This window comes from Suillus bovinus (assembly GCF_016758785.1).
Source record: "Suillus bovinus strain UH-Sbo-P2 chromosome Unknown EDB93scaffold_54, whole genome shotgun sequence".
Lineage (NCBI taxonomy): Eukaryota > Fungi > Basidiomycota > Agaricomycetes > Boletales > Suillaceae > Suillus > Suillus bovinus.
In genome coordinates, this window is record NW_024542110.1 from 72,786 (window position 1) to 97,363 (window position 24,578).

Genomic DNA, 24,578 nt, shown 5'->3' on the forward strand with positions numbered 1-24,578 from the left:
TGCTGCTTCTAATGGGGTATGGGGCATGTCAATGACAAGTCTGAGTAGTAACTCTTTTGAAGAGAACTTGAGTGATGGGAGAATGTGCCTGTTGAGGTGTTCGATGGCTGTGTCAAAGTGGTCTGGCCAATTTGTCGGAATGGACTCTGGGTCAATGTCTCTGTAATCATCCTCCCCAAGGTGTGGTGCACTCATGCACTTTAACTGTCCCAACAACAACTTGTTTGTGCCCTCTACTAATCCATTAACCCAATGTGCATATGCAGCTGTCACATGGTGCTTTATCTTGTGGGACTCGCACCATTCGCGGACCTCATTGTTGTTGAAATGTCGGCCTGCATCAGTCATGAAGGTTTCTGGTGTAGAAAGCTGATTTCTGCTGGGCTCAGCAGAAATCGTACTACCTAGACAACGAATATTTAGGTAGATCTTAGCACGACCTATGCTGCTATACTTGCAGAGCAAGTGTGTTCGATCCTATAGGGGTAGCTGTTTGGTATTAGTTTAGATAGTTAGTTATCAACAATAGGAAGATAATCCGAAGCTAGGAACTATTTGTCCGAAGGGAAACTGTCGGGTCCGAAAATATCAGAGTCGGGTCGGGTGTCGGACTATGCATCAGACTGTTGGGAAAGTGTCGGACGATAAAGGAATGTGTCGGAAGTGTGTTGGATTGTCGGTCAAATGAGTGTCAGATGTGTCGGAGTGTTTTGGAGAAAAAGAGCAGATAGATATTTCGCAATACAATCAAGTACTACTAATATCCAATGACTTCCATCCTACTACTGAGTAGGGAAAAGTAAGTAATGCAATAGGTAGGAAGTACTAGATATTAAATAGTGACTATGTAGAAATTTGGACTGCTATAGGCGAGAGTAGTAGCAATATTTTGGGTCCAAAATCCTATGTAATAGGACATGTGGTACTGTGGACCATGAGAAAACATGTAATAACACTGTATACAACACTTAGCAAGTCAAAAGGAGTAAATGCGCACCTAGTGGGGATAGATGCGACTGGACAGGACATAGGGAGGACTGCTCCGATGCACAGGAATGTCGGGTCGGGATCGGACATGCGTCGGACTGTCGGAAAGTGCGTCGAGTCAGGATCAGACTGTTGGACTCAGGTCGGGGTAGTCGGAAGTGCATCGGACAAATACTGTTTGACATCAGTATCAAAATAGCTGGTTCTGAGCCCAGCGCCGCGACCATCGTTACACCGGGACACTGAAGTCATGCCTGATCTTTTCTAGTCCTTCAATGGTTGTCTTTGCGGTTCCATGACACTTGAGCTTGAATCCCCAAATGTGTTGTGAGTACATATCAATAATTAAGAGAATATTATGAAAACCCCCTTTTGCTTTTGGCATGGTTAAATAGTCCGCGACAAAGAGTTTGAATGGGTGTCTTCTAATGATGGGTTTGAGTAATGAGTTCAGATGTATGGCCCCAAAATTCTTACACTGTCTGCACTCTGTGATTGCCATAGTGACAGATTGGTCAAGATGTGGGCTGAATATATGGTCTATTAGTTGCAGTTTTACCATGTCACATCCCCAGTGCCCATGATCCATGTACTCTTGTCGTGCCAATTCAAGAGCTTCTTCCTGTGTCACGCATTCCAACTTGCTATGGACCTGAGTGGAAGAATCATTAGGCATGCACCAAAGCTTCCCATTTGCGATGAAGAATTGCTTGGCCTGATGTCTTGCATGTCGCTTGTCTTTGATGGGCTTCTCCGAATCCATGTCGTATAATGCCTCGATGACTTCAAGAAACAACAGTTCTTGTGCAAATCGTTGTCAAAGTGTATCTGTCTCTGCTTGGTCAGTATTTGCCATTGGGGAGGTGTTACAAGAACATCTTGATGCTTGGGCTCCTACTATTTTTCTCCTGATCCTCCTCGTATCAGCCCTCGCATCACACCCTTACCCCGACCTTACTCTCGTCATACTGGTCATCCTCACATTCCCCTTTGCCCTCTACCTGTCGCTGCAGCAGAGCCAGTACATCTGGCCGGATCCTTTTGCTGACAAAGCATACCCATGCTCCATTCCACCTCCTGACTGATCCTGTGGACAGTCCCCTTACCATCTGGATGGTAACCTACGATACGACGCATGCCGCATCCCCTATGCCTGTTACGACTTGGATGGTATCTGTTGGCGACGCTCAAACAGAGCTTGTGTCGTCAACGGTCTGTGGACGTCCTTGGGCTAGCCCAAGGTTAGGGGTCGTACTTGGCGTGTCTTCGGCAAGTACGATTTGACGCCTATGTCCAAATCGGGTAGCTTATGTCACGCGGGTGCGAGACGATAAGCTATATCGGCCTAGGCTTACGACACCCGAAGGTTAATCGTAAGGATCGTCGTTAATTAGAAGGACAGAAGTCCGACTAGTTAACAGGGGCTTTGTTCGTCGACGAAGTCGATGAGCAAAGGTCGAGACTATAGGCTTATCCGCGAAGAGCAGATAAGAAGATAGAATATAGACTGCTGGCGAGGCAGAAGGATCACTCTGGTGAGAGTAGGAGGTCAAGAACCAAGTAGATTCAAGTTAGGGAATATGGTACATGGTAGCGAGTTTATATAGAGGACAGGAGACGTATTAGTGGATGATAACTCGTACTACCGGGAGAGGCAATCGGTAAAGGGTAAGACCATAATAGGAAGGCACGTTCGATCTAGGTAGAACGTGCTGGATAAGAAAGTGAGTCAAGATCAGAATGAGAAGTGAAACACGCAGGGGCACGATCGTGCAACTGCGGATCTAAGTATAAGTCGCATGTGCGACTGCGCACCGAGTCAGAGATCAAGAAAGGAAAATAGGGACAAAGGGGATGCGTCATGCATCGTGTCATAGGTTACCATCCAGATGGTAAGGGCAAGGGGACTGTCCGCAGGATCAGTCAGGGTGGTGAAACGGAGCATGGGTATGCTTCGTCAGCGAAAGGATCCGGCCAAATGTACTGGCTTTGCTGAAGCGACAGGTAGAGGGCGAAAGGGAATGCGAGGATGACGAGGATGACAAGGGTAAGGTCGGGGTAAGGGTATGATGCGAGGGCTGATACGAGGAGGATCAGGAGAAAAATAGTAGGGGCCCAAGCGTCTAGATGTTCTTGTAACAATGCCCAGTTCCCTTTCTAGATCTATGACTCGGTGCGCAGTCGCACATGTTACTTATATTTAGCTCCGCAGCTGCACGGTCGTGCCCCTGCGCGTTTCACTTCTTATTTCGATCTTTGACTCACTTTCTTATCTGCACGTTCAGGATCACCCATGTATCACCTCGAACGTGCCTTCCTTTTATGGTCTTACCCTTCACCAGTTCCCTCTTCTGGTAGTACGAGTTATCACCCACTAATACGCTTCCTGTCCTCTATATAAACTCGCTACCATGTACCATATTCCTTAACTTGAATCTACTTGGTTCTTGACCTCCTACTCTCACCAGAGTGATCCTTTCTGCCTAGCCAGCAGTCTATATTCTATCTTCTTATCTGCTCTTCGCGGATAAGTCTTTAGTCTCGATCTCCACTCATCGACTTCGTTGACAAGCAGAGCCCCTGTTAACTAGTCAGACTTCTGTCCTTCTAATTAACGACGATCTTACGATTAACCTTTGGGTGTCGTAAGCCTTGGCAGATACAGCTCATCGTCTAAGCATCCGCTTGATGTAAGCCCCGATTTGGACATAGGTGTCAAATCTTACTTGCCGAAGCTTCGCCAAGTAAGACCCCTAACCTTGGGCTAGCCCAGGGACGTCCTCGACCGTTGACGACACACGCTCTGTTTGAGCATCGCCAACAGATACCATCCAAGTCGTAACAGGAGGTTGACGTTACCATGAATAAGTCTTGTATAATTCCTCTTGATGCTTCCCAGTCTTTGTTTACCAACCAATCTGCTCCATCTCCTGTGATGGGTTCTCTTGTGGTGAAGCTGCAGCTGAGTTCATCTGCAGTGGTGTTTGTGGTGCCTGCATAGTATCTGATGTCTGTGATGTGGTAGACTAATATGCCATCCCTCCATTGTGTGTGTGCTACACTTAGCTTGGGGCTGAGAAGGGTGTCCTGAAGTGCTTGACAGTCCATTTCGATTTCTGCCAGGAGCCCCAGATGATGTCTGAGAATTTATCTAGAGCAAATTTCAGTGCTGCAATTCTAAGATATATGGTTTGTACTTCTCTTCTGTGGCTGACATGCATCTCGAGGTATATGTGATGGGATGTGTTGCGGTAACTACCTTCCCTGATGGTAATGTTGAAGTGTTCTTCTGTGCAAGGATAGCTCCAAATCTGTCTTGGCATCTGTCTGTTGTGACTATAAATGGTGTTCCATCAAATTGAGGTCCTTTTAGTACTGGTTCCGCTACTAAGATCTTCTTGAGCTCCATGAATGCTTCTGTGTGCCGTGGTCTCCAGTGTAGTTTGAGGCATGTGGTGCATAGGTGCTGGCAGTACTTGTATCTTCCAATGTGCTGTCCTCCCAGTGGTGTGCCAAGTCTTCAAATTAGGTCCATGAGAGGGGCTGCCTTTCTTGCATAGTCCTTAATTAGTGATCTGAAATATCCTGTTAGCCCTAGGAATTGCATCAAGTTATGAATTATGTTGGGGATCTCCCAGTTCATGACTGCCACTATCTTTGTCAGGTCAGGTTTGATCCCCTTCTTGCCCATTCTTGCTCCAGCAAATGTAACTTCTGACATAAACAACTGAGTTTTTGATGGTGACAGAGAAAGGTGCATTGCTCAGATTTGCTGGAAGAATTTACGAAGTTGGTTCAGTTTGTCTTCGAATATGTTTCCTGCCATTCCTGTATCGTCAATGTAGAGTTCAAATAGTAACCCGATGAGATCTCTTAGTGTGATAGCAGCCATATCTCTGAAGTTCATTGGAGCACCCATTAGTCCAAATGGCATTCTACAGTAGCAATCATATCCTCTACCCTCTGTGTAAAATGCTAGGTAGGGTTGAGTGTCTTCATCCACAGGTATAGTGTAGAATCCTGCAGCCAAGTCGATAATGCTAACCTAACAATAGCCACTTAGTCTTTGTTGCTTCGTTCAAATGTCCCCTTGAGGTACTGGGGGCACTTGGCTGGCGTGATTGATCTCTGAAAAGTTCTGGCACACCCTCCACTTAGGGACCAAGTTTCCACTCTTGCTGTTTGCTGATAATGCTGGTCATGGGTGGAGGTTGTTTCACATGGGCAGTCCATGTGTGGCACACTGATCATTGATGCGATGCAGTAATTCCACTATTGGAATACTTCCTGATCCATGTACTTTCTGCACTAGTACAGTGGGACTTGCTGCTTTGACCTCTTCTGGTGCAATGTGTCATATGATCCCTGTGTCTTCTAGTTCATTCAGCTGTTTGTACAGGAACTCTCGTTGAGGTGGTGTTAGTGGCTTTTGATTGACCTTGGTGCTGAACTTTGTTCCTTCTGGGAAGGTGAGCTTGAATGTCTTGAAGTCTACCAGGAATACCTCACTTACTGCCAATGCAAAGGTGTCAGTAAATTCTGTGCATAATTCTTGTACCTGGTCTCTTTATTCCATTGTCAAGTCTTCCCCGATCTTGATTTGTTTTAGCACTTCCACTACTCGGGCTGGGTTGAATGGGTCAGTTTGTCTTGTATATATGTTGGGAGTGGCTTGGGGGGCGGCAAACTCGGGTATTTCTCCTAGATTCAGGTCTTTGATGTCTTCAGATACAGGCCATACAGGTGTGGTACTGTAGTTCTCGTATGATTCTGTTGCTGTGAACAAAATGGGTGAGCATGGTGATGAAACTGAAGTGTTTGTTATTGTTGATAATTGAGGCTGTTGGTTGGCAATCACAATATGCTCTCCCATGCTTGCTAGTACGTCCATGTAGTCTTTGAGTTTTTGCTGTTTGAGGTGTGGGGAAATTGTAAATATAAAATGTTCGTTAGTTGGCATTTTTGACTCTAAATCTAAGTTTTGTGTATGTATGGTGTCTGCTGATATAGTAACAGTTAGATATATAGGAACATTGTCGTACACTTCATGTTCTGAAGTGTTTGGGATTTGTACAGGTATGTGACGTGATTTGGGTATTGGTGCTGCTGGTGAATTGAAGATGTTTTGAATTATGATGGGTTTAGGTGAATTGGGAATCATGATGATGTCCATGGTGTAGTCATGTGCCGCTTCAAGTTGTTCTAACAGAGGCTTGCCTATTAGCATTGCCCAGATGCTTCTGCTATCCAGGACTTCGAAGGATGTTCAGATCTTTGCCTTGTTCCATTTGAACATTCCTGTCCATATTCTCTGGGATGGTACCTCAGAATTGTCTGCCATGCAAAGGATGCATGTCAATCGTGTGAGCTTTTTTAGGTGATGTGCTGCTCTGTTGAACAATTTAAGGTCAATGACATTGACCATTGCGCTGTTGTCAACATTGGCCTGGAAACATGAGGTCATGGCACTGGGTCCATACAGTATGACCTGTGTGACGAACAGTTTGCTTTCTTGATGTGGCTGCATTGATCTGACAGGTTGTGTAGGTCGGTGACATTTTGGTCATTTGCACTCTGATAGCAATCAGCAACTTGGATGGATTTAGGAGTAGATATGACACTCAGTACAGATTCTGTAGTACTGGTACTGGAATCTATGGATGCTGGGATCTCTGGGTCTGATTCTTCAGTGTTTGAGATGGGTTCGACTATGTCAGGAGATGAAAATGTAACAGAAGAGTGTCCAGAAAAGGTAGGTGCGGATATTAGTACAGAATCTGAATCTGAAAAAGGTAAAGCAGATGAAAAATTCGAATCAGAGTCCGAGTTCATATCTAGCAGAGAATCATTGGAGTCGACAAGGTTCTCATCTGCATCTTGGTTGTCCATTTGAGTCTGGTCTCCCATTGGTAAATTGATGACTGAGGTGTTGAAGTCTGATGTGTTAGTTGAGGTTGGTACTGTTGATGGGAGGCTAAATGTGATATCTGAAAGGTTTGGGGATGACGGGTCACTGCAAACATCTGCATCATTATACACAAAGGTGGGTTTGGTGCTGAACTGTCAGGAGTTGGGACTGCAAGTAGATCCCCTACTGTTGTAGTCCATACTCATTTCCTACATACTCATATGGATTATAGGCTTCCTGTGGGTAGTACGGGTACTGCGGGTAGTTCATCGTTGTTGTAGGTGCTACATATTGCGTGCTTGCGGGAGGTCCTGTTGCAGGTGTCACAAATTGTACGTTTGTGGGTGAACCTGCACTGGGCGTTAACACCAGTGACCTAGATACCAGGCGCAATACAGTCTCACGCCATTTTGTCTCTTGTGTGGGTAGAGGCGCATTGGGCAGTCATATGCCTGATGAGGTGGTACTGTTGCAATTCCGCAGTTGAAACACTCTCTAGATCCAATTGGCGATGTCCCTGGCTTTAACGAGTAGGGTCGCTGTGAGTTTGGGATGGTGTCTGCACTGTGATGGGTATGCCAATCTTGTATCTGCTGAGCATACACCTGTTTCCCTGCCTCTGTGTCTGGTGGGTGATGGTCACATATTGTGCTGCTGCACATGCTCTGTCTATCAGTGATCCTCCTTGTGCTCTGGTGGGAGTCTGTGGGAATCCTCTGTAGCCGTAGAAGAGGTTACCTTGTGTGATTGGTGTCATAGGCAGAAACAGGTTAGAAGCTTGTGGAGTCTCCAGAATCTGCAACGTTACAGGCATTTGGGGATTTTGGAATGTGGTGGGAGGGGGAACAGGCTGAAGAGGTGTGGTTGCCTGAGGTTGTGCTGCTAAGGTAGATGGTGTGCCGTAGCAATAGCTGTAACGACAAGCTGGTGGTGGAACGTATGGGGTCTGGTTGTTCTGAGACGGTGATGCGGGGTTCTTGCAATTTCCATTGACCTGGTTCTGGAGCTTGTCTATGTCTTCTTGAAGTTTGTGTTCTTGTACCAGCCATTGCTTTGCCTTCCTGAGTTGTGATGCGGAGATTTTGGCAACATCTGCCTCAAATTCTGCCCAAGTGTTGTAATGGTTGTCTAAGAAGTCACACAATACTTTGGGAGTGTTTTCTAACACGGCGTCCAATAGATGGCACTGGGTGTCGTTGAAGCCTTGTGCCATGTGTGATACCTTCCTTGCCCACTTGACATGTCCCCAATCCCTGCCTCTGTCTTCCTCAATCATTACTCCAATTTCTTCATCCTTAAGGACTATTGAATGAATTCGGTCTTTCTTCTGAGCTACTGTAAGCATCACAGGTGTTGGTCTGGGCCAGCATGTTCTAAAGGCTGCAATGAAAGTGGCCTATGAACTTTTGTCTGCAGTGCTGAGGTTGGTGAACCATGTTTCCGCAGGACTCACTACTGCACATTGAAGTTCGAATCTGTTATGACTTGGATGGTATCTGTTGGCGACGCTCAAACAGAGCATGTGTCATCAATGGTCGAGGACGTCCTTGGGCTGGCCTCAAGGTTAGGGGTCTTACTTGGTGAGTTTCGGCAAGTAAGATTTGACGCCTATGTCCAAATCGGGTAGCTTATGTCAAGCGGGTGCGAGACGATAAGCTATATCGGCCTAGGCTTACGACACCCGAAGGTTAATTGTAAGATCGTCGTTAATTAGAAGGACAGAAGTCCGACTAGTTAACAGGGGCTTTGCTCGTCGACGAAGTCGATGAGTAAAGATCGAGACTATAGGCTTATCCACGAAGAGCAGATAAGAAGATAGAATATAGACTGCTGACGAGGCAGAAAGGATCACTCTGGTGAGAGTAGGAGGTCAAGAACCAAGTAGATTCAAGTTAGGGAATATGTTACATGGTAGCGAGTTTATATAGAGGACAGGAAGCGTATTAGTGGATGATAACTCGTACTACCAAGAGAAGTAATTGGTAAAGGGTATGACCATAAAAGGAAGGCACGTTCGAGGTGAGACACGGGTGAGTCCTGAACGTGCGGATAAGAAAGTGAGTCAAAGATCAGAATAAGAAGTGAAACGCGCAGGGGCACGATCGTGCAACTGCGGAGTTAAGTATAGGTCGCATGTGTGACTGCGCACCGAGTCAGAGATCAAGAAAGGGAAAAGGGCAAAGGGGATGTGTCGTGCATCATATCATAGGTTACCGTCCGGACGGTAAGGGCAAGGGGACTGTCCACAGGGTCAGTCAGGTGGTGGAATGGAGCAAGGGTATGCTTCGTCAGTGAACGGATCCGGCCAAATGTACTGGCTCTGCTGAAGCGACAGGTAGAGAGCGAAAGGGAATGCGAGGATGACAAGGATGACGAGGGTGAGGTCAGGGTAAGGGTATGATGCGAGGGCTGATACCAGAAGGATGAGGAGAAAAATGGTAGGGGCCCAAGCGTCTAGATGTTCTTGTAACAGAATCTAGCTATCTTTTCTGCATCCGGATGTGAGGCTGGGTATGATAACTTGTATTTCCGCATCCAATCAGTGGGTTCTTCATCTTTCTTGTAATCTCCATGGAAGCTGGGTTGGGGTACTATTGTCTGAGGCATCATCATTGCTTGACTGAGTATGGTCACTGTGAATACTGGTGTGGTGGTTGCAGGAAGAATTGGAACCGTTGGGACGACTGGTTTCTGCTTGAATGCTTCAAGACGTTGTTGGACAAACTGTATGTTAGCTTGTACGATATTGGGTTCACTCTTCTTAGGAGATGTGATTTCGAGGTTGTAAAGGGTGTTAGTATTGTTGGTTTCTGAAAATGACGATTTGCTATCAGTAGTGATGTGCAAGGCCCGGCTTCAGGCCGTGGGCTGGGCCCAGCCCAGCCGACTTAGGCCGAGCCTAGCCGGGCCTTAGGGTGCGGCCTATGTAGGCTCAAGGCTTGGCCTCAGGTTTGTTCAAGCCTGGGCCGGGCCTTTGAGCCCTGGCTTTCAGCCAACCAAATCTAGTATCTATGACCTGCGGTGATATCCGAGAAACTGCATAGTTTCTTCAGTCCGTACTACAGGATCACCCCTCCTTTTTTGCTGATTGCCCAGCTAACCTTATTTTCCAATGGTGCCATGCATCAACTCCGACACTGAGGAAGCGCCTGCACCACGTCCTAAACGGGTTGCTGTGCCATCAGCAAAGGTGATTAGTGCGGACAATGCAGCTGATCAAGAGCTTCTTTCCCACAGAATAGCTCATATCACAAACTGTGCTGCTGTTAGCTTGGACCCTACTGACTTAGATGGGGCCGACAACGACAAAATCCAGCTGGTGAGCCCCCATACCAACAAACAGCTCATCAAAGATAAGTTTTTTTTTGGTTTTATGTGCTTTACTAACTGCAACCCATTGACAATTCCTACAGGACGAAAACAGGTTGCACAAAGTCCTGATGCCGAGGATGTCGACCTTGCACAGCCTCCTGCTTCTGATGAGGACGACTTGGAAGAAGGAGACCCCCCGGTGTCAGTGAAACCACCGAAAAAACGGCAAAAGAAAGGTACATTTATGTTGTCCTCTTATCACGCTAACTCACTTGTTACGACTGGGATAGTTCTGCTGTTGCCGGTCAAGATAGACCTATCGGGCGAACAGTTCGTCGGCCTTCCTAATACAAGGAAGGTTTCTGGTGGTTCCTACTGCACGAGCCGCGGCTTCTATGCAGGATCAGCGGCGAGTGGTTTCAGCACTTCTGCCTAGGCGGTGAGTGGTTTTAGCACTTCTACCGCAATCAAGGGTTTCAGGCTAAGACAGTGAGTGACTGCCTTAGAATCAGAGTTCAGGCTACTAAGGGTGGAGACCTTAGTAGATCAGGTTTCAAGGGGAAAACCCAGTAGATTAAGTTAAGGAATACATCTATGATACAGAGGGTTTATATAGGTAAAAGGAAGCGGCGTAGCCGCGACAAGAAAGGTAACAAAGATAGGAGAAAAAGTACAACCTATCAAGATAGCAAAGATAGGTGAAACCGCCATGCGGCGCAAGATAGTATCTATGTTACAATCAGAAAGAAGAGAAGTGCGGACAGCCCGCTTGGTAAGAGAATAGCCGAGTCTGGATGAGTCTAGAATCGGCGGCATAGTTACGAGAAAAAGAAAAATGAAATAGGAGTAAATGTTATTGTAACAACTAACAAATGATTGTAGTACCCCTACCTAATGCCGATTCAGTCGATGCGGAAGGCTTTCTTACCGATATCAAAGTCATGGGTATCGACGAACCATCCAAGCCTCAACGAGAGTGGCGCAGTCGTGATATCGACGCACTGTTCTCTGTTCCATATCTCAAGGATGGCAAGAAATACAGAGACTGTCATGCTTGCAGGTAAGTCCTTTTCGTTTTTTTATGAATCTTTAATTGATTGTTATCTTAGTAAATCTCACAAATGCCAGGTGCCATTTGTGAACGAAGTGATGACATTGCGCCGACATCAGGAGGCTGTGCATCGGGTGAGCTTTTGATTCATATTTCTACGTAGTTATTCAGTTGTATCTAGGGTGCCTATCTCAAATGGGCAAAGAGCAACAACTTTGTTTCAATGCTCCCAAAGGATGCCAAACAACGCCGAGAAGATGCCGCTGCAGACCAACAGTCCAGTATCAATGGACACCTCAAGCCACGTGTGCCAAATAAACGGGTCATTCAATATACAGATGCATTCTTTCAGGAGGCCGCAACTCAGTGGCTGATTGATACAGACCAGGTATGTTTGTTTTGAAGTAGGGAAAATCACGCATCCCACGGAATATCAGCCTATCAAAGCCCTTGAACATCCCGCTTTTCATAACATGGTCAACATTGCAGCCCATGCAACAAATGGTGTCATCCTACCCGACCGCAGACAGACAGGGCGTGCAATAATTGACTTGTTTAAACAGAATCTTACAAACCTTCGCAAGAGACTACTAGTATGTGTCGTGTTCTGGTTGGTTTTTACTCGAGTTCTCTGGTCTCACTGTATGTTTAGAGTGAGGCTGTCAAAGGCCGTGTCAATATCACCTGTGATGGATGGCTGGCCTCCAACACCAATGGCTACTTTGCAGTGACGGGCCATTGGATCGAAGAACAAAGTCTTGGTGTTTGGAAGGTCGAAAGCGCACTTCTCAGCTTCACTCAGTTGAACCACGCACACAATGGTAAATGGCTTGGTCAAGCACTTTTCAAGGTCGTGAAACATGTCGGTATTGCTCACAAGGTCAGTTCAATTTTTCCGTTGTGTGATTCGTGCAACTAACATTGCTTGCCATTTGTTAGATCGGTTATGTTACCTGCGACAATGCGGCCAATAATGACACCATGATGGAACATTTCAGCAAGCATATTGAAGATGAGACGAAGACAAGGTTTGACCCTAAAAAATGGCGGCTGAGGTGCCTCACGCATATAATTAATCTCGCAACACAAGCCCTGCTCTCGACACACAGCAAATCCAAGCATGTCGATGCAATGAAGCCCAACGATGATCTTGTTGTGTCACGACATGGGCAATGTGATGAGGTCGGGCTTGTACGCTCGATTGCTGTTAAGGTTTGTCTTTGATGATTTTTGGATCCATGTGGCTCATCTTCATATAGGAACGTTCTTCTGCCTCCCGGAAAGAACTTTTTCGCAATATTCAACTTTGTGACGAGGACAGTCATGTTCCTATGGCCAATCCATGCCAGCTTCTTTTAGATATGAAGGTATGATGGTCCTCGACCTTTGTCATGCTCCGTCGTGCATACGAAATGCAAGAGGTATGTAATGAGACTTCATTGTTGTCCCCTTGCTTACATTTCATTTTGCTAGGATGTTAATTACTTCGTTGGCCGACTCGCATTGCAAGAAAGAGATGCTTCGAGACGCAAAAAGATTGCCAGCTTAGAGTTGTCTGAAGATGAATGGTCTCGGGTCCAAAAACTTCTCTCGATTCTTGGTGTACATTTCATATTATTTGTGGGCCATTGGGGTACTAATCATGCACGATAGTTTGCAGAGTTAGCACAGCATTTGTTCTCCTCTGAGGAGGGTCCAACACTGCACCTGGCACTGCCAGCACTCGAAGCACTACACAGTGCCTGGTCATCTCGTTCAGCACGGTTCAAATATATCGATTTTCATCAAGTGTTGGATGCCGCCGTTGATAAAATTTCAAATTATTACACGAAGTCCGCAGGTTCAGATGCTCACATCATGGCTATGCATGAGTGTGCTCACGTCCAATTTACTTCTACACCGACTTATTTGAGTATCTCAGTTCTTGACCCAACACAAAAGGCTGCTCATATCCGTCGTTATTGGGGGGATGATCTACTGCACAAGGCACTTGAGAATGCTAAAGCAATGGTTCATTTGTCTATATCTCTGACTTAAGAAATGTTGTTGACTTTCTTCTTGCAGTATAAGGAACGATATCGTGAGATGTACAGTGATGATGTGGCGAAGTCCTCAGCATCTATGGAGCTTCGCACCAGCACTGGCAACTACAAATTAGATGTTTTGCTTAACGAGCTTTCCGACAGTGATGAAGATGCACTCGACGCACCAAGCCAGGATCCACCGACTCTGTCTCGCACATCCTCGGCTTCACTTTTTGACTTCGCGGATCCATCAAAGCCGTGGTTGCGTGACTTTCACGCATACTTGAACTCAAAGGACCATCTTGGAGGGATGTCCATTATTCAATGGTGGGGTATCAACTCCCCACACTACCCTGTGTGGGCATCACTTGCCCGCGACTTCCTTTCCATAATGGCAACCTCTGTATCGAGCGAGCGAGCTTTCTCGTCCGCAGGGATCGCGATTAGTAAGCGACGTAACCGTCTGAAACCTGATATTGTTGAGGCACTTCAGTGCCTCAAATGCATGATCAGACGAGGGTTGTTGTTTCTCGAGGATCCTTCCATTGTTACTGAGGGTGATGGAGACTTGGACCAGCCTGAGCCTCAGATGGGTGACTTACTGGATGTATTGGGCGAAGAATTGGATGATGAAGAAGTGCAGCGAGATTTTCTGACAAAGATGTATTTGTTCAATCATTAGACATGTTGTAGCACTATTGTGATATGAAGCCGAGGCCTGAGCCCTAAGCCGAGCCTGACCAAGCCTGAGCTGTTGGGGAGGGCCTGGCCTGCAATCTGAAGGAGCCTGAGCCCTATCAAGCCGAGCCGTAGCCCTGGCTTTTGAGCCAAGCTGGGCCTTGCACATCACTAGCTATCAGACATGATCTTTTTCTGTTCCAGAGCAGGTGGGTCGTTGAACGAGTGTGAAATGTTGCGAAGGCAACACAAGTCATCTAGGGTAATAGCCATAGTGCTGTCCCACTCTAGTCACCAGGTGGAGAGGGCTTGGCCTCGACACTTGGAGCACAACAACTGAATGCAAGGTGAAGCTATGACATGTGGGAACACTACTCTAAAATGCTTGTTCAGGACCCCAGAAACCCTCTACTGCACCCATGTGACCTACTCAGACTGACCCTCAATGACCCCTAAAGCCCAAACACCCTACTACAGTGTTTGAACCCCAACATGTCATCTTTCAGCACCAGGCCAAAGGATCTTGTTTTCTTCCCCACTCCTTGCTCGTTTGCGTGTGTTGCACTGATTTCCACATTTCTCAAAATGGCCAGGGCTTCATCACAGTCCTCTGGTATTTCAATACTCGGATTTCTGCTCGTTCTGTGCATATTTGTATCAATATTGATTAGTTTTACACTTATCAACGAGATATTTTCTAGTAAGAAGTCTTGGTCCACTTGCCTTTCTCCCTTTACCATGGGTGGACTACTGTTCTCATTATCCTCACCACATTTGAAGCATTTGGCATTGATGCGGCTACTCAACCAGCTGGTGTTTGGACCAAGGTTTTTGTATTCCTTGCTTTGTACGTGAATACTGTTCTCATGATATATCAGAATTCTCATGTTGTACAGGTTCTTCCTCAAGGCGACTGTGGCCACATATGCTTTCTCCAGCCCTGAGGGTGACATTTCTGCCAGCTTCACAATAATATGGTCGCTCTTCGTGATCTGTGCAAACTGCAACATAGCATGTCTATCTGTCAGGTATTAAAAATGTTTAGTTATTGTCTTTAACCACTGAGTGTATTCATTTAATGCTTGTGACACCTGTAAATGTGAATTTTGATTTTAAAGTCTAGGCCAGCATTCAAGATATATCTATATTTTCATTGTTGTTGATGTTCAGCCAGCAACAAAGTGTTCACTGAGGCTTTCCATTTTTCTTGTCATGCATTACAGATCTCTTCAATGTCTGAAATTTTACTCATCTGCCTAGACTTCGAACCTGTCATAAATGACCCCATGGTCACTAAGTGTTATCACGAAGTCACTAAAAAAAGACTTGACAGTCTGCTATTTCCGTGACAGAATCACTGGAAATTTCCGCGGCCTGCGACAAACACGCTGAAAAACCAAGTATTGCAACAAACCAAACAGGCAGCAGGCAGGCAAGAGACAGAGTCCTGGCGGGTACGAAAGAAAATGAGCAGCAGGCGGGAAAGGTGCTGGTTTGCAGACAAGATAATCTGACCTGAGCAAACAAGCGAGCTGAGGCGGAGTATGCCATTCTAATAATGGCGAGCGGCTCCTTGGCGTGCGCTGTGCGATGTTTAAACTCCGGTAGGTTGTGCCGCTCAGCGGCTGCCATCGCGTCCTACATCCAGACCAGCCCAGATCTTGAATGACCCCAGGAGACGTTACAGCCTCTGGCCAGTTATGCACCGGATTGACTTTGTGCTATAAGGCATTTGCAAGGCCTAGGATTTACAAATGTACAGAGAACTTCAAGAAGAACATATATATAGGAGCGGAAATTTGATGGCCGGTGTCCGAGGGCCGAGACCATGAAAAAAAAGACTCAACAACGTTATCCTGTCTTACGCCAAACTTGAGCCCTTCTTCTAAGGGTACCTCACCTCACACTCTTTTTCGCTTGCTTACAGTCTTCCGTTAGGTCGTATCTTTCATATTCCTCTGTCTTTCAAATTCTTAAGCCTGTGGTACGACCATCCAAGCATGTTCACACCCGTTGCTTGGCTGGCCTTTGGGCTAGCAGCATCTTCCAAATTGGCAGCTGCCCAGCAGGCAGGTTCCTTCGCTCAGGTCGGCAATACACAAGTTAGCGCCATGATGGTACGAAATCGTTTGCCTTGTTTTGTTCTGTGCTGAGTGCTAGCTCCGAAGATGTTCCTTGGCAACGAGGAGAAGGTTTACATTCTCGACAAAACGGAGGGCAATGCTGCTCAGATAGATGGCCACCCTGCTTGGGGTGTTGCATGGTACGCTCTCGCATTCGTTATATATTAATAGCTTGCTTAACGCCGCATCCAGGGATGTCAATACTCACTCGACCGAGCTGATGGAGGTTTTGACCAATACCTTCTGCGCTTCTGGTATGCATCTACCAAACGGCTCGTACGTGACGTTTGGTGGCAATAGTGCCATTGGCCCCCTTGGTGCCACTGGCAGTGTTGGTTCAGGCTCATATGATACGACCTATCAAGATTACGACGGAAGAAAGTCTATCCGTATCCTTAATCCTTGCACCAGTGCCCAAGACATGTCGAGTCCTCAATGCCAATGGTACGACAACGCCACCGTCCTGGCTATGCAGAAAATGCGGTGGTACTCCGCCGCTGAGGCTCTTGGTGACGGTTCTATTGCAATAATCGGCGGTTTTGTCAGTGGTGGTTACATCAACCGAAATACCCCTAATACGGACCCAGAATACGAAGGTGGTGCTGCTGAACCAACATATGAGTTCTACCCTTCCAAGGGAGCTGCTACTGTCATGAATTTCATGATCACCACTTCGGGTCTTAACTCATATGCACATACCTATCTCATGCCTTCCGGTAACATGCTGATCCAGGCCAATATTTCTACTAGTACGTTTTATTTTTATCCTCTTGTCTGTTATTCTTACGCCTTCGATCAGTCCTCTGGAATCCTGAAACCAACGTCGAAACACCTCTTCCAAACATGCCAGGTGGCGTCGCTCGTGTATACCCTGCTTCTGGCGCCGTTGCCATGCTACCACTCACTCCCGCCAACAACTATACTCCCACTGTCATATTTTGTGGTGGTACTGACATGCCTGACGAGTATTGGGGTAACTATTCATTCCCTAACTACAACACCTGGACCTACCCTGCTTCGAAGGACTGTCAGCGCATCACTCCAGAACCCACAGATGGCTCTTCTCCTGTTTATGTCTCAGATGATGACATGCTCGAGGGTCGTACTATGGGTCAGTTTATCATCCTTCCAGATGGTACTCTCTTGGTTGTCAATGGTGCCTTGAATGGTACTGCTGGCTACGCTCAGGCTACTGGCCAGACACCTCTTTATGGCCTCATGCCCTACGGCGAGTCGTTGGCCTCTGGCCCTGTCGGCACTCCTGCCATCTACAACCCCAACATGCCCGCAGGTAAACGCTGGTCGAACGCCGGGCTGAGTAATACGAACATTGCACGTCTGTACCACTCCAGTGCCTTACTCATGCCTGACGCCTCCGTGATGATCGCCGGATCCAACCCCAACATAGATGTCAACCTCACCACCGTTTTCCCCACAACCTACACAGCGGAGATTTTCTATCCGCCCTACTTTAGCGCCAGTACACGCCCAACTTTCTCTGGCGCACCGCAAACACTCTCATATGGTGGTAGTTCCTTTGACCTCACCGTCCCTTCGAACGCATACAGTGGCTCGGGCAACGCTGCTGCTGCAAACACCACCGTCGTTCTGATGCGTGGCGGTTTCACTACCCATGCCATGAACATGGGTCAAAGATATCTGCAGCTCAACAACACGTACACCGTCAATAGCAACAATTCAATCACCCTTCACGTAGCTCAAGTTCCCCCGAACCCTAATATCTTCACACCTGGGCCAGCACTCATGTTCGTTGTGATCAATGGTATTCCGAGCAACGGGACGATGGTTATTGTCGGGAACGGTCAAATCGGGACGCAACCCACACAAGCCGCTAGCGTTCTCCCTGCTTCCGCTCAGAATCCGTCTGCCTCAGGCTCCGGCTCCGGCTCAGGTAGCAGCACTTCAAACAGTGCATCGGGGAGCAGTCACACGGGTGCTATTGTGGGAGCTGTTATTGGAGCGATTGCTGTTATTGGTATTCTCGGTGCGCTCTTTGGTATTTTTGTGGCTCGCCGTCGGCGCGCCACCAGTCGCCAGCACCCTGCGGCCGCGTACGCCATGAGAGCCACAGGCGATGCGTATGGTGGTGGCGCGTCCCGCGGAAGAGCCACGGATGATCGAGCACGTCATTCTGACTCGAGTGCATTTGTGCCGTTGCAACAGGATAATTCCAGCCAGTCGTGGAATGCGAGTAGCGCGAATCTGCATTCGCCATATCGGGATGCGTATGGGAGAGAGGGAGCAGATTTCGATCCTTATAATTCAGACGGGGCGGTGCAGCATAGCAGTGGACAGCGGATATGACCCATGGACATGATAATAGAAACGGACAGACAGCGCTTGTTGTGTGGAATACCTGACTTTTGTTTGTCTTTTTTTTTTCCCCTATTGCTCATTCATTTATAGCTACAACTATATATCTGGTTTGGAGCTCTATTGTTTTGTGTGCTTCAACTACGGGTGTGTTTTGGACATTTGGTTGAGCTACAGGCTCTGTTGTCATTCGTTTATAATGTTGTTACTATTAGCAGCTAAACGTTGAACGTTTAACGTTTTCGGTTGAAACTTTTGATGTAGATTTCGTCGGATAAAAGTTTGACGTTTGAGAGATTGTAACAGGGACCTACATGTGCATGTGGGTGCACGCCGAGTAGTACAACCTTGGTGACATTGTGGTTGGCCGATAAGAAACTGCGGAAAGACAAGTCTGAGTGCGCCATGTAAACCTGCTCGGTTGCATTGTGGTTGGCCGAGAAGAACGACAAGGCCCAGGTTGAGCGTTGCCGAGATGTGGCGCGGTCGGACCTATGATGGCATCGTAGGTGCTCTGGTCGTGTTACGTGCTTCACTAGCTGACACAAACCTCATCGATCATGATTCGGAGGGGGAAAAGCTAGTACCAGCGGGGTACTGGGACACACGAGTCCAACATTACGAGGAGGTAGGTCGACATGATAGTCCCAGTGATGTGACACATGAATAGCGCTGGCATCTAGAATGAACAAAAATAGAGGCCTCGAAATCGAAGCATTATCGAGCACCTTGGGGAATAAGAAGCTCATGGCCGAACTTGGATTAGGTGGTGAGCTGGCATCCCTAGGCAGACTGACAAATAGAAGCTTATTGTTGGGCTAGACTCGAACTCGGCTTCGAGACTGTCTACGTTCCGGGATTAAGAGGGTCGTACGCTCAAGAGGTATGTCTTGTCCCCCATATATTTTGATGAATTTCGAGTTTTGATGCGACGTCGCGCACGGCGTATACACTTACAAGTTATCAACTCTTCTCGCAGACAATCCCTTATGCACACATGAGAATCGACCCTGATTTCGCCCTGATCGGTCCCGGAACACGAGGCAAAAGTTACATGATTGGAGGTTGGCCCCTAAGAGGAAGCGTGTCACGGGTTATTATACGCCAGGATATTCTATAAGCCAATCCGCTTAACACTGATCTTCACTGAACCGTTCTTGCATCACACACACTGCTTTTTCATAGGCGACCATGAAGCGCGAGCAATCGATGACAGTGAGCTGGCGCAAAGGTCAAAAACGCTTCGTTGGTGAAATGGTCAGTCAGTCGCTCAGCCCCGGTTAGAAGGGTCGCCAACCAAAGAAGGATAGATGTTTCGGATGCAGACCTTATTTGGAAATAATCGCTTCCTTCTGGTAGCGGGAGCAGTTCTATCGTACGTGCCTATCATCTTGCAAATATTTGCGATTTCGCTACTCATCTCGCATTCTATCAGATTTCTCGGAAATTGATCAAGAAGCTTCGTCGCGAGCTCAACTTTAAGCAGCTATGGCCTCTCAATCCTCCTTCCGCCGAAGATGAGGCTCCATATCATGAAACCTGTTCTACTACTAGTATCATCATACTAGCTCAGTTCTGTTTTTAAGACGAGGCTATGTAAATACACAAGTGGGTGAGTATCTCCATATGTCACTCCCACAAATTCCTTGGTCCCCCAACAACCGCCTACACCTACATCCGCCCTTGTGCCTCATGCCCACGGAATCTGTCGTTTTATGAAACCATCAACCGATCGGTGGAATCGGGTCGGGCTTTCGAAACGTTAACATGATGTCGATCAAACAACTTTTCATCATTCAGATTACAAGATATTACAACCCAGTCTGAAGGTATTTATACCGGCCCGTCCACCCACTCAACAGTTATCAGAGACCAGTGGGAGGCCAGGGCCTTGTTCATCCCCTCGCCATTCGGAATGCTTTACCTTCAAATTTTGTATTCATTCACCAGCGACGACATCACGACCACCATCATTCCCATTGTGTGTGCTATCTCGTCCTGCTCTGACCTTACACTGACCATATCAGTCTCTGTTCGCAGTCGTGGCTGGGCCACTCTGCAATTTTCAACGTTTTTTTCATCTCGTTTTCTGGATATGGCTCCATCTACTCCACTTTAATGTCGCCAATCAAGTAATCGACCCTCAGGAAGACGGGAAGAACAAGTCTTCCCGTCCGTTACCTGCTGGGCTAATAAGTCTGGAGCATGCCATTCGCCTACGTTGGGCTCTTATTCCCATATGTCTCCTCACTTCCGCATGCTACAGCTTCCAAGTCTTTGCCTTAAGCTTTGTCTTGACGCTGTTTATAATTTTCTATAACGAGCTCAAAGCCCACGAGCATTGGATATCGAAGAATTTTATAACGGCAGTGGGTTACGCTTGCTTTGAAATTGGTTCCACTCTTATCGCAGGTTCGTTGCCAAGCATCCTATCTCCCAATGAATGCTTCGCTAAATCTAATTCCAGGCAAAGATATGTCGCGATTAGAACCGACCGCAATTTCAGCCATTATCCTAAGCCTTGCTGTCTTCACCAGCACATTGCACGCTCAGGATTTCAAAGACGTAGAAGGGGACCGTCTTATAGGCAGACGAACGTTACCGATAGCATTCCCCAATATAGCGCGGGCAACTATGCTGGTCGCCCTTCCTCTCTGGTCCATCTGCCTGTCTTGTGTTTGGGGAGTGAACACACTCTGCACGCTTGCATTCACAGGATATGCAGCGATGGTGGGGCTCAGATTCATGACCTGCAACACATCCCAAGCGGCCCGAATGTCTTGTAAATTGTATAGTGTAAGTGACGTCGTCTGACTGGCGTGCGTCTTTCCTGATCAATGACGTTATAGCTATGGTTTTCTATCGCACATCTTCTCCCTGCCTATTGGCGATACTTTCACGAAGAACAGGCTTATTCCTTTTGATGATCATATCTTATTCATAATGCGGTGCGAGCGTTGTACGGCCAAATATGATTTTGGTCCTGTACTTAACAGCGTTGATGACTTGTTGTAGTTGTAATTTGTATCACCCGGTTGCATTTTTCTTTCATCAATACTACCAACGACGTGTGAGACGCGGTATCAACACAGCGCCACTGAGTTGCCTGACATTATTATGATAGCCATTGACATATTCATATTAATATGACAGGATAACGGGAGCATATCCAAACTTCAAATCATATTCTCGCCTGTTCAGGCACTTCAAAAAGCTGTGAAATCTAGATGACGGTCAGGTGCATTCTCTCAGGGGTACTACATAGGTTAAAATGGGCAGGGCAACACACGGAAGATAATCTTAGCTCTCAGGGCGACCAAGTATAGAGTGGCGGCTAAATTTTAGCTGATGCGCCGGCACGTGCAGATCAAGGACATCTGGAGCTACAGAGCTTCGTGCTTTGTCCCGTGAACCTTAGCTTGAAGGCAATCAAAGGCAAAATGAATGAATGAAAGAGACGAAACGAACAAACAAGGGTCTACAAGAAGTTTACTCTTTCCTGATTTGGACCAGGCGCTTTTCTGCACCCTGAATACGGTGAGAACGGGTATCAGAGAACGATCGACTAGTACTCATTCTGAGCTTGCAGCAGCTTGGGATCAGGTCTGGTTGAAAACACTCGGTAACTGGAAAAGACAACATCGCTCGATTGCGCAGTGGGGCCACTGAATTCTCATTGTCTGTCTCTTTCAATCCATTTCAACTGACATCGTGATCCAACATATAAAGCCTGTCTTTTCTCTCTCACCACATTTGTTGACGACGCTCTGCAATGGACTGGGACGTCGTGGGGCCATCCCCTTCCCAATTCTCTTCCTCATCCCAATGGGCGCGCGCCAGTACTCGGCCTTCATCTGCTAACACGAGCATCGATGACGATGTCGGCTACGTCACATGGAAACATTCCCAACCCGACCCCCTCATCCGAGAACTCATGCACAGCGCAGAGAGCAAAAAGGAAGGAAAGCGGGACCAGAAACGTGCGTGCTCTTTCTCGCACGAAACATTCGAGGTGTTTTTTGACTTGCCTTTGCAGTCCGTTTGGATGCGTCTGCGCACACGTCCACATGGGCATCAAGCACCAGCACGTCTATCCCTTACCGCACGGCATCCCTCCCCGTTTTATCCACGCCGTCGACGAGCGTCCTTCCATCTACGTTTGCGTCTAACTCATCAAGAAAACTACATCCGATGAAACTCATCTCAAAGAAAGTACCCCCATCGCGCGCTTATTCAGCGACTGCACCCGTGAAAGATGGCGTTTCTTCCGATCCAAAGCTGGCTGCTGGATATCTTCATATAATACGCAATGGCACTGCGGAGATGGACGAGAATTCGAGGCGAAAGCAAGCTGCGAAGGCAAAGGCAGAAAAGGAGGCGGCGAGTGGTACGCTGAGAAATATCGCGACCCAGAGAAATACCCATGCATCTTCGTCTGGGTCGAAGTCTACATTCGCTGCAAGGCCTTTGAAGAAGACGGCTAGTATCCCGGCTGCTTCTTCTGCACCTCCGCGAGGAAGCGTACTCAGTAGATCGTTGAGCTCTGCGACTATTAAGCCTACAGTCAAACTTTCTAGAGACAGTGGTACCTGCGGGGACATTCAGATGACGTTGGACTCGGATCGTGATACGGATCCCGAGGGAAGCATTTTCACCGATTCTGTATGTGACTTGGCTCCAGACGAGTCTTTCTCGATGCACGTGGATGACGTCCTACCACCTCCCAAGCGGGCGGTGGGGAGGACCCCCAGTATCGTTATGGACACTAGTCCTACGGCTTCGACCTCGAACTCTGGATTCATGCTTTGTTCCAAAGCTCTCACAGCCGCATCCACCTCCGCATCTATACCAGTTCCAGAGAAGATACCCCAGTCGAGACATGTGCACCCTGTTGTGGCACCTTCGACAACTCAACGAGGTCCGCCGCCGCTGGGGATGCGCCGGCAACACAACCTCCCAAATCCCGGGTTTCCTTCGTCGCAATCCCGCTACGCCACCATACAGTCGCCCTATGCGGCTTCGCAAGCAAAGGGACAAAAGCCAGTGACAATTCCGCCTTTCAAGCCTCCGCTGCTCAAGAAACCCAACTCAAAAGCCGTTCCCGCCCCAAAGCAAGTCGTCCAAACACCTGAAAGCCCGCCGACTTCGACGCCTGAGCTGGTCAAGGACGATGGCAACGATGATGACGGTGGTGGTGAGGAGGATACGCTTGGTGTGGCGGATTCGTCGTTTGATGTGTCTTTTGATGTGGATGCGGATGCTCTGGAGGCGACTATGCGGCAGTATGATTGATGGGGTGGACGTTGTGTATGCTATGTTTTGGTGGATACTGTGCTTTCGATATGTTTTTTGATAATCCATCTACGAGTTAGGTACATGTACGCGCATTCATATATAATATACTGATTTCATGAGATTATCTGGAATGTTGACATACTACGTCATAATTAAAGGTGTACCAAAATATTACTAATGTGTCGGAAAAAAATTAAGTACCATTATAATGGTGCCAGCTTACAACACTCGTCAAGTGCCTTAAAAGGCACCTTAAAAGGCATCTTTTAAGGCACCTGTAGGCATCTCAATCGTGCGAGGCTCCATTATAATTATTAATTATTATTAATAGAATCCTGACTGACCTTGAATTGATATCGTCCTTCCCTCCAAGTCCACCATCATATCCACCATCGGTTGGCAGCCTCTACATGTGTTATAAATAACAAATCCATCTATATTATATTTTGTTCATACCTGTACCTCCTGGATCCGATGGCTCCAACTCGATCTGCTCGACGAGGAAAGTATAACTATTCTGAAGGGACGCTAACAGGACAGATTAAATGTACTTACTGCGGCATGAAATTCAAGGCGCAAGGCATCAAGAAACACGAGACCAGCTGCAAGAAGCTCCTGGAAACTGAAAAGGAACAACAACGGTTCAATCAAGAGTATGAGAGAGGGCAACAAAAAGGTGAGTCGCCCAATTGTGTGCCATCATTGATATCATGATCGTTCAACTGATTGTGTTTGAATTTACTTTCAGCACAAAAGGCTCGCGGGGCCCTTAGACTCGACATCAGCAAGGCTGGCCCATCAAATCTAGCCAGCATTTCTGAATCTAAGTCTGATGCAGGTGATGCTCACGCTGACGACCGCGATGC

The 24,578-nt window shown here is 47.2% G+C and overlaps 5 protein-coding genes across 5 annotated transcripts; 4 read left to right on the plus strand and 1 right to left on the minus strand.

Moving 5' to 3' along the window:
* Positions 1-6,253: 6,253 nt before the first annotated feature.
* Positions 6,254-8,240, minus strand: EDB93DRAFT_1106137 (uncharacterized protein; the record flags this gene model as incomplete). The annotated part of the gene is made up of 4 exons (XM_041447582.1): positions 6,254-6,321; positions 6,489-7,000; positions 7,113-7,271; positions 7,501-8,240. 4 exons carry the CDS (start codon positions 8,238-8,240, stop codon positions 6,254-6,256), a joined length of 1,479 nt encoding a protein of 492 aa, XP_041304936.1.
* Positions 8,241-10,007: 1,767 nt separating this feature from the next.
* On the plus strand, positions 10,008-10,643 carry EDB93DRAFT_1253089 (uncharacterized protein; the record flags this gene model as incomplete). Its single annotated transcript, XM_041453393.1, has 2 exons — positions 10,008-10,443; positions 10,498-10,643. 2 exons carry the CDS (start codon positions 10,008-10,010, stop codon positions 10,641-10,643), a joined length of 582 nt encoding a protein of 193 aa, XP_041304937.1.
* Positions 10,644-15,960: 5,317 nt separating this feature from the next.
* On the plus strand, positions 15,961-18,408 carry EDB93DRAFT_1253091 (putative copper radical oxidase; the record flags this gene model as incomplete). The annotated part of the gene is made up of 4 exons (XM_041453394.1): positions 15,961-16,077; positions 16,129-16,223; positions 16,276-16,832; positions 16,883-18,408. 4 exons carry the CDS (start codon positions 15,961-15,963, stop codon positions 18,406-18,408), a joined length of 2,295 nt encoding a protein of 764 aa, XP_041304938.1.
* A 1,924-nt stretch (positions 18,409-20,332) lies between these two features.
* On the plus strand, positions 20,333-21,231 carry EDB93DRAFT_1090231 (UbiA prenyltransferase family; the record flags this gene model as incomplete). Its single annotated transcript, XM_041446262.1, has 3 exons — positions 20,333-20,398; positions 20,445-20,829; positions 20,885-21,231. 3 exons carry the CDS (start codon positions 20,333-20,335, stop codon positions 21,229-21,231), a joined length of 798 nt encoding a protein of 265 aa, XP_041304939.1.
* A 575-nt stretch (positions 21,232-21,806) lies between these two features.
* On the plus strand, positions 21,807-23,876 carry EDB93DRAFT_1163627 (uncharacterized protein). Its single transcript, XM_041450110.1, has 3 exons — positions 21,807-21,954; positions 22,007-22,397; positions 22,454-23,876. Exons 2-3 carry the CDS (start codon positions 22,190-22,192, stop codon positions 23,707-23,709), a joined length of 1,464 nt encoding a protein of 487 aa, XP_041304940.1. The 5' UTR covers positions 21,807-21,954; positions 22,007-22,189; the 3' UTR covers positions 23,710-23,876.
* Positions 23,877-24,578: the final 702 nt, after the last annotated feature.

Bases quoted from the DNA above. Each gene is read 5' to 3' on its own strand.
- EDB93DRAFT_1163627 (XM_041450110.1), top strand. From the start codon at position 22,190: ATGGACTGGGACGTCGTGGGGCCATCCCCTTCCCAATTCTCTTCCTCA. The intron at 22,398-22,453 runs GTGCGTGCTCTT...TTGCCTTTGCAG, and splicing joins AGGAAAGCGGGACCAGAAAC to TCCGTTTGGATGCGTCTGCG.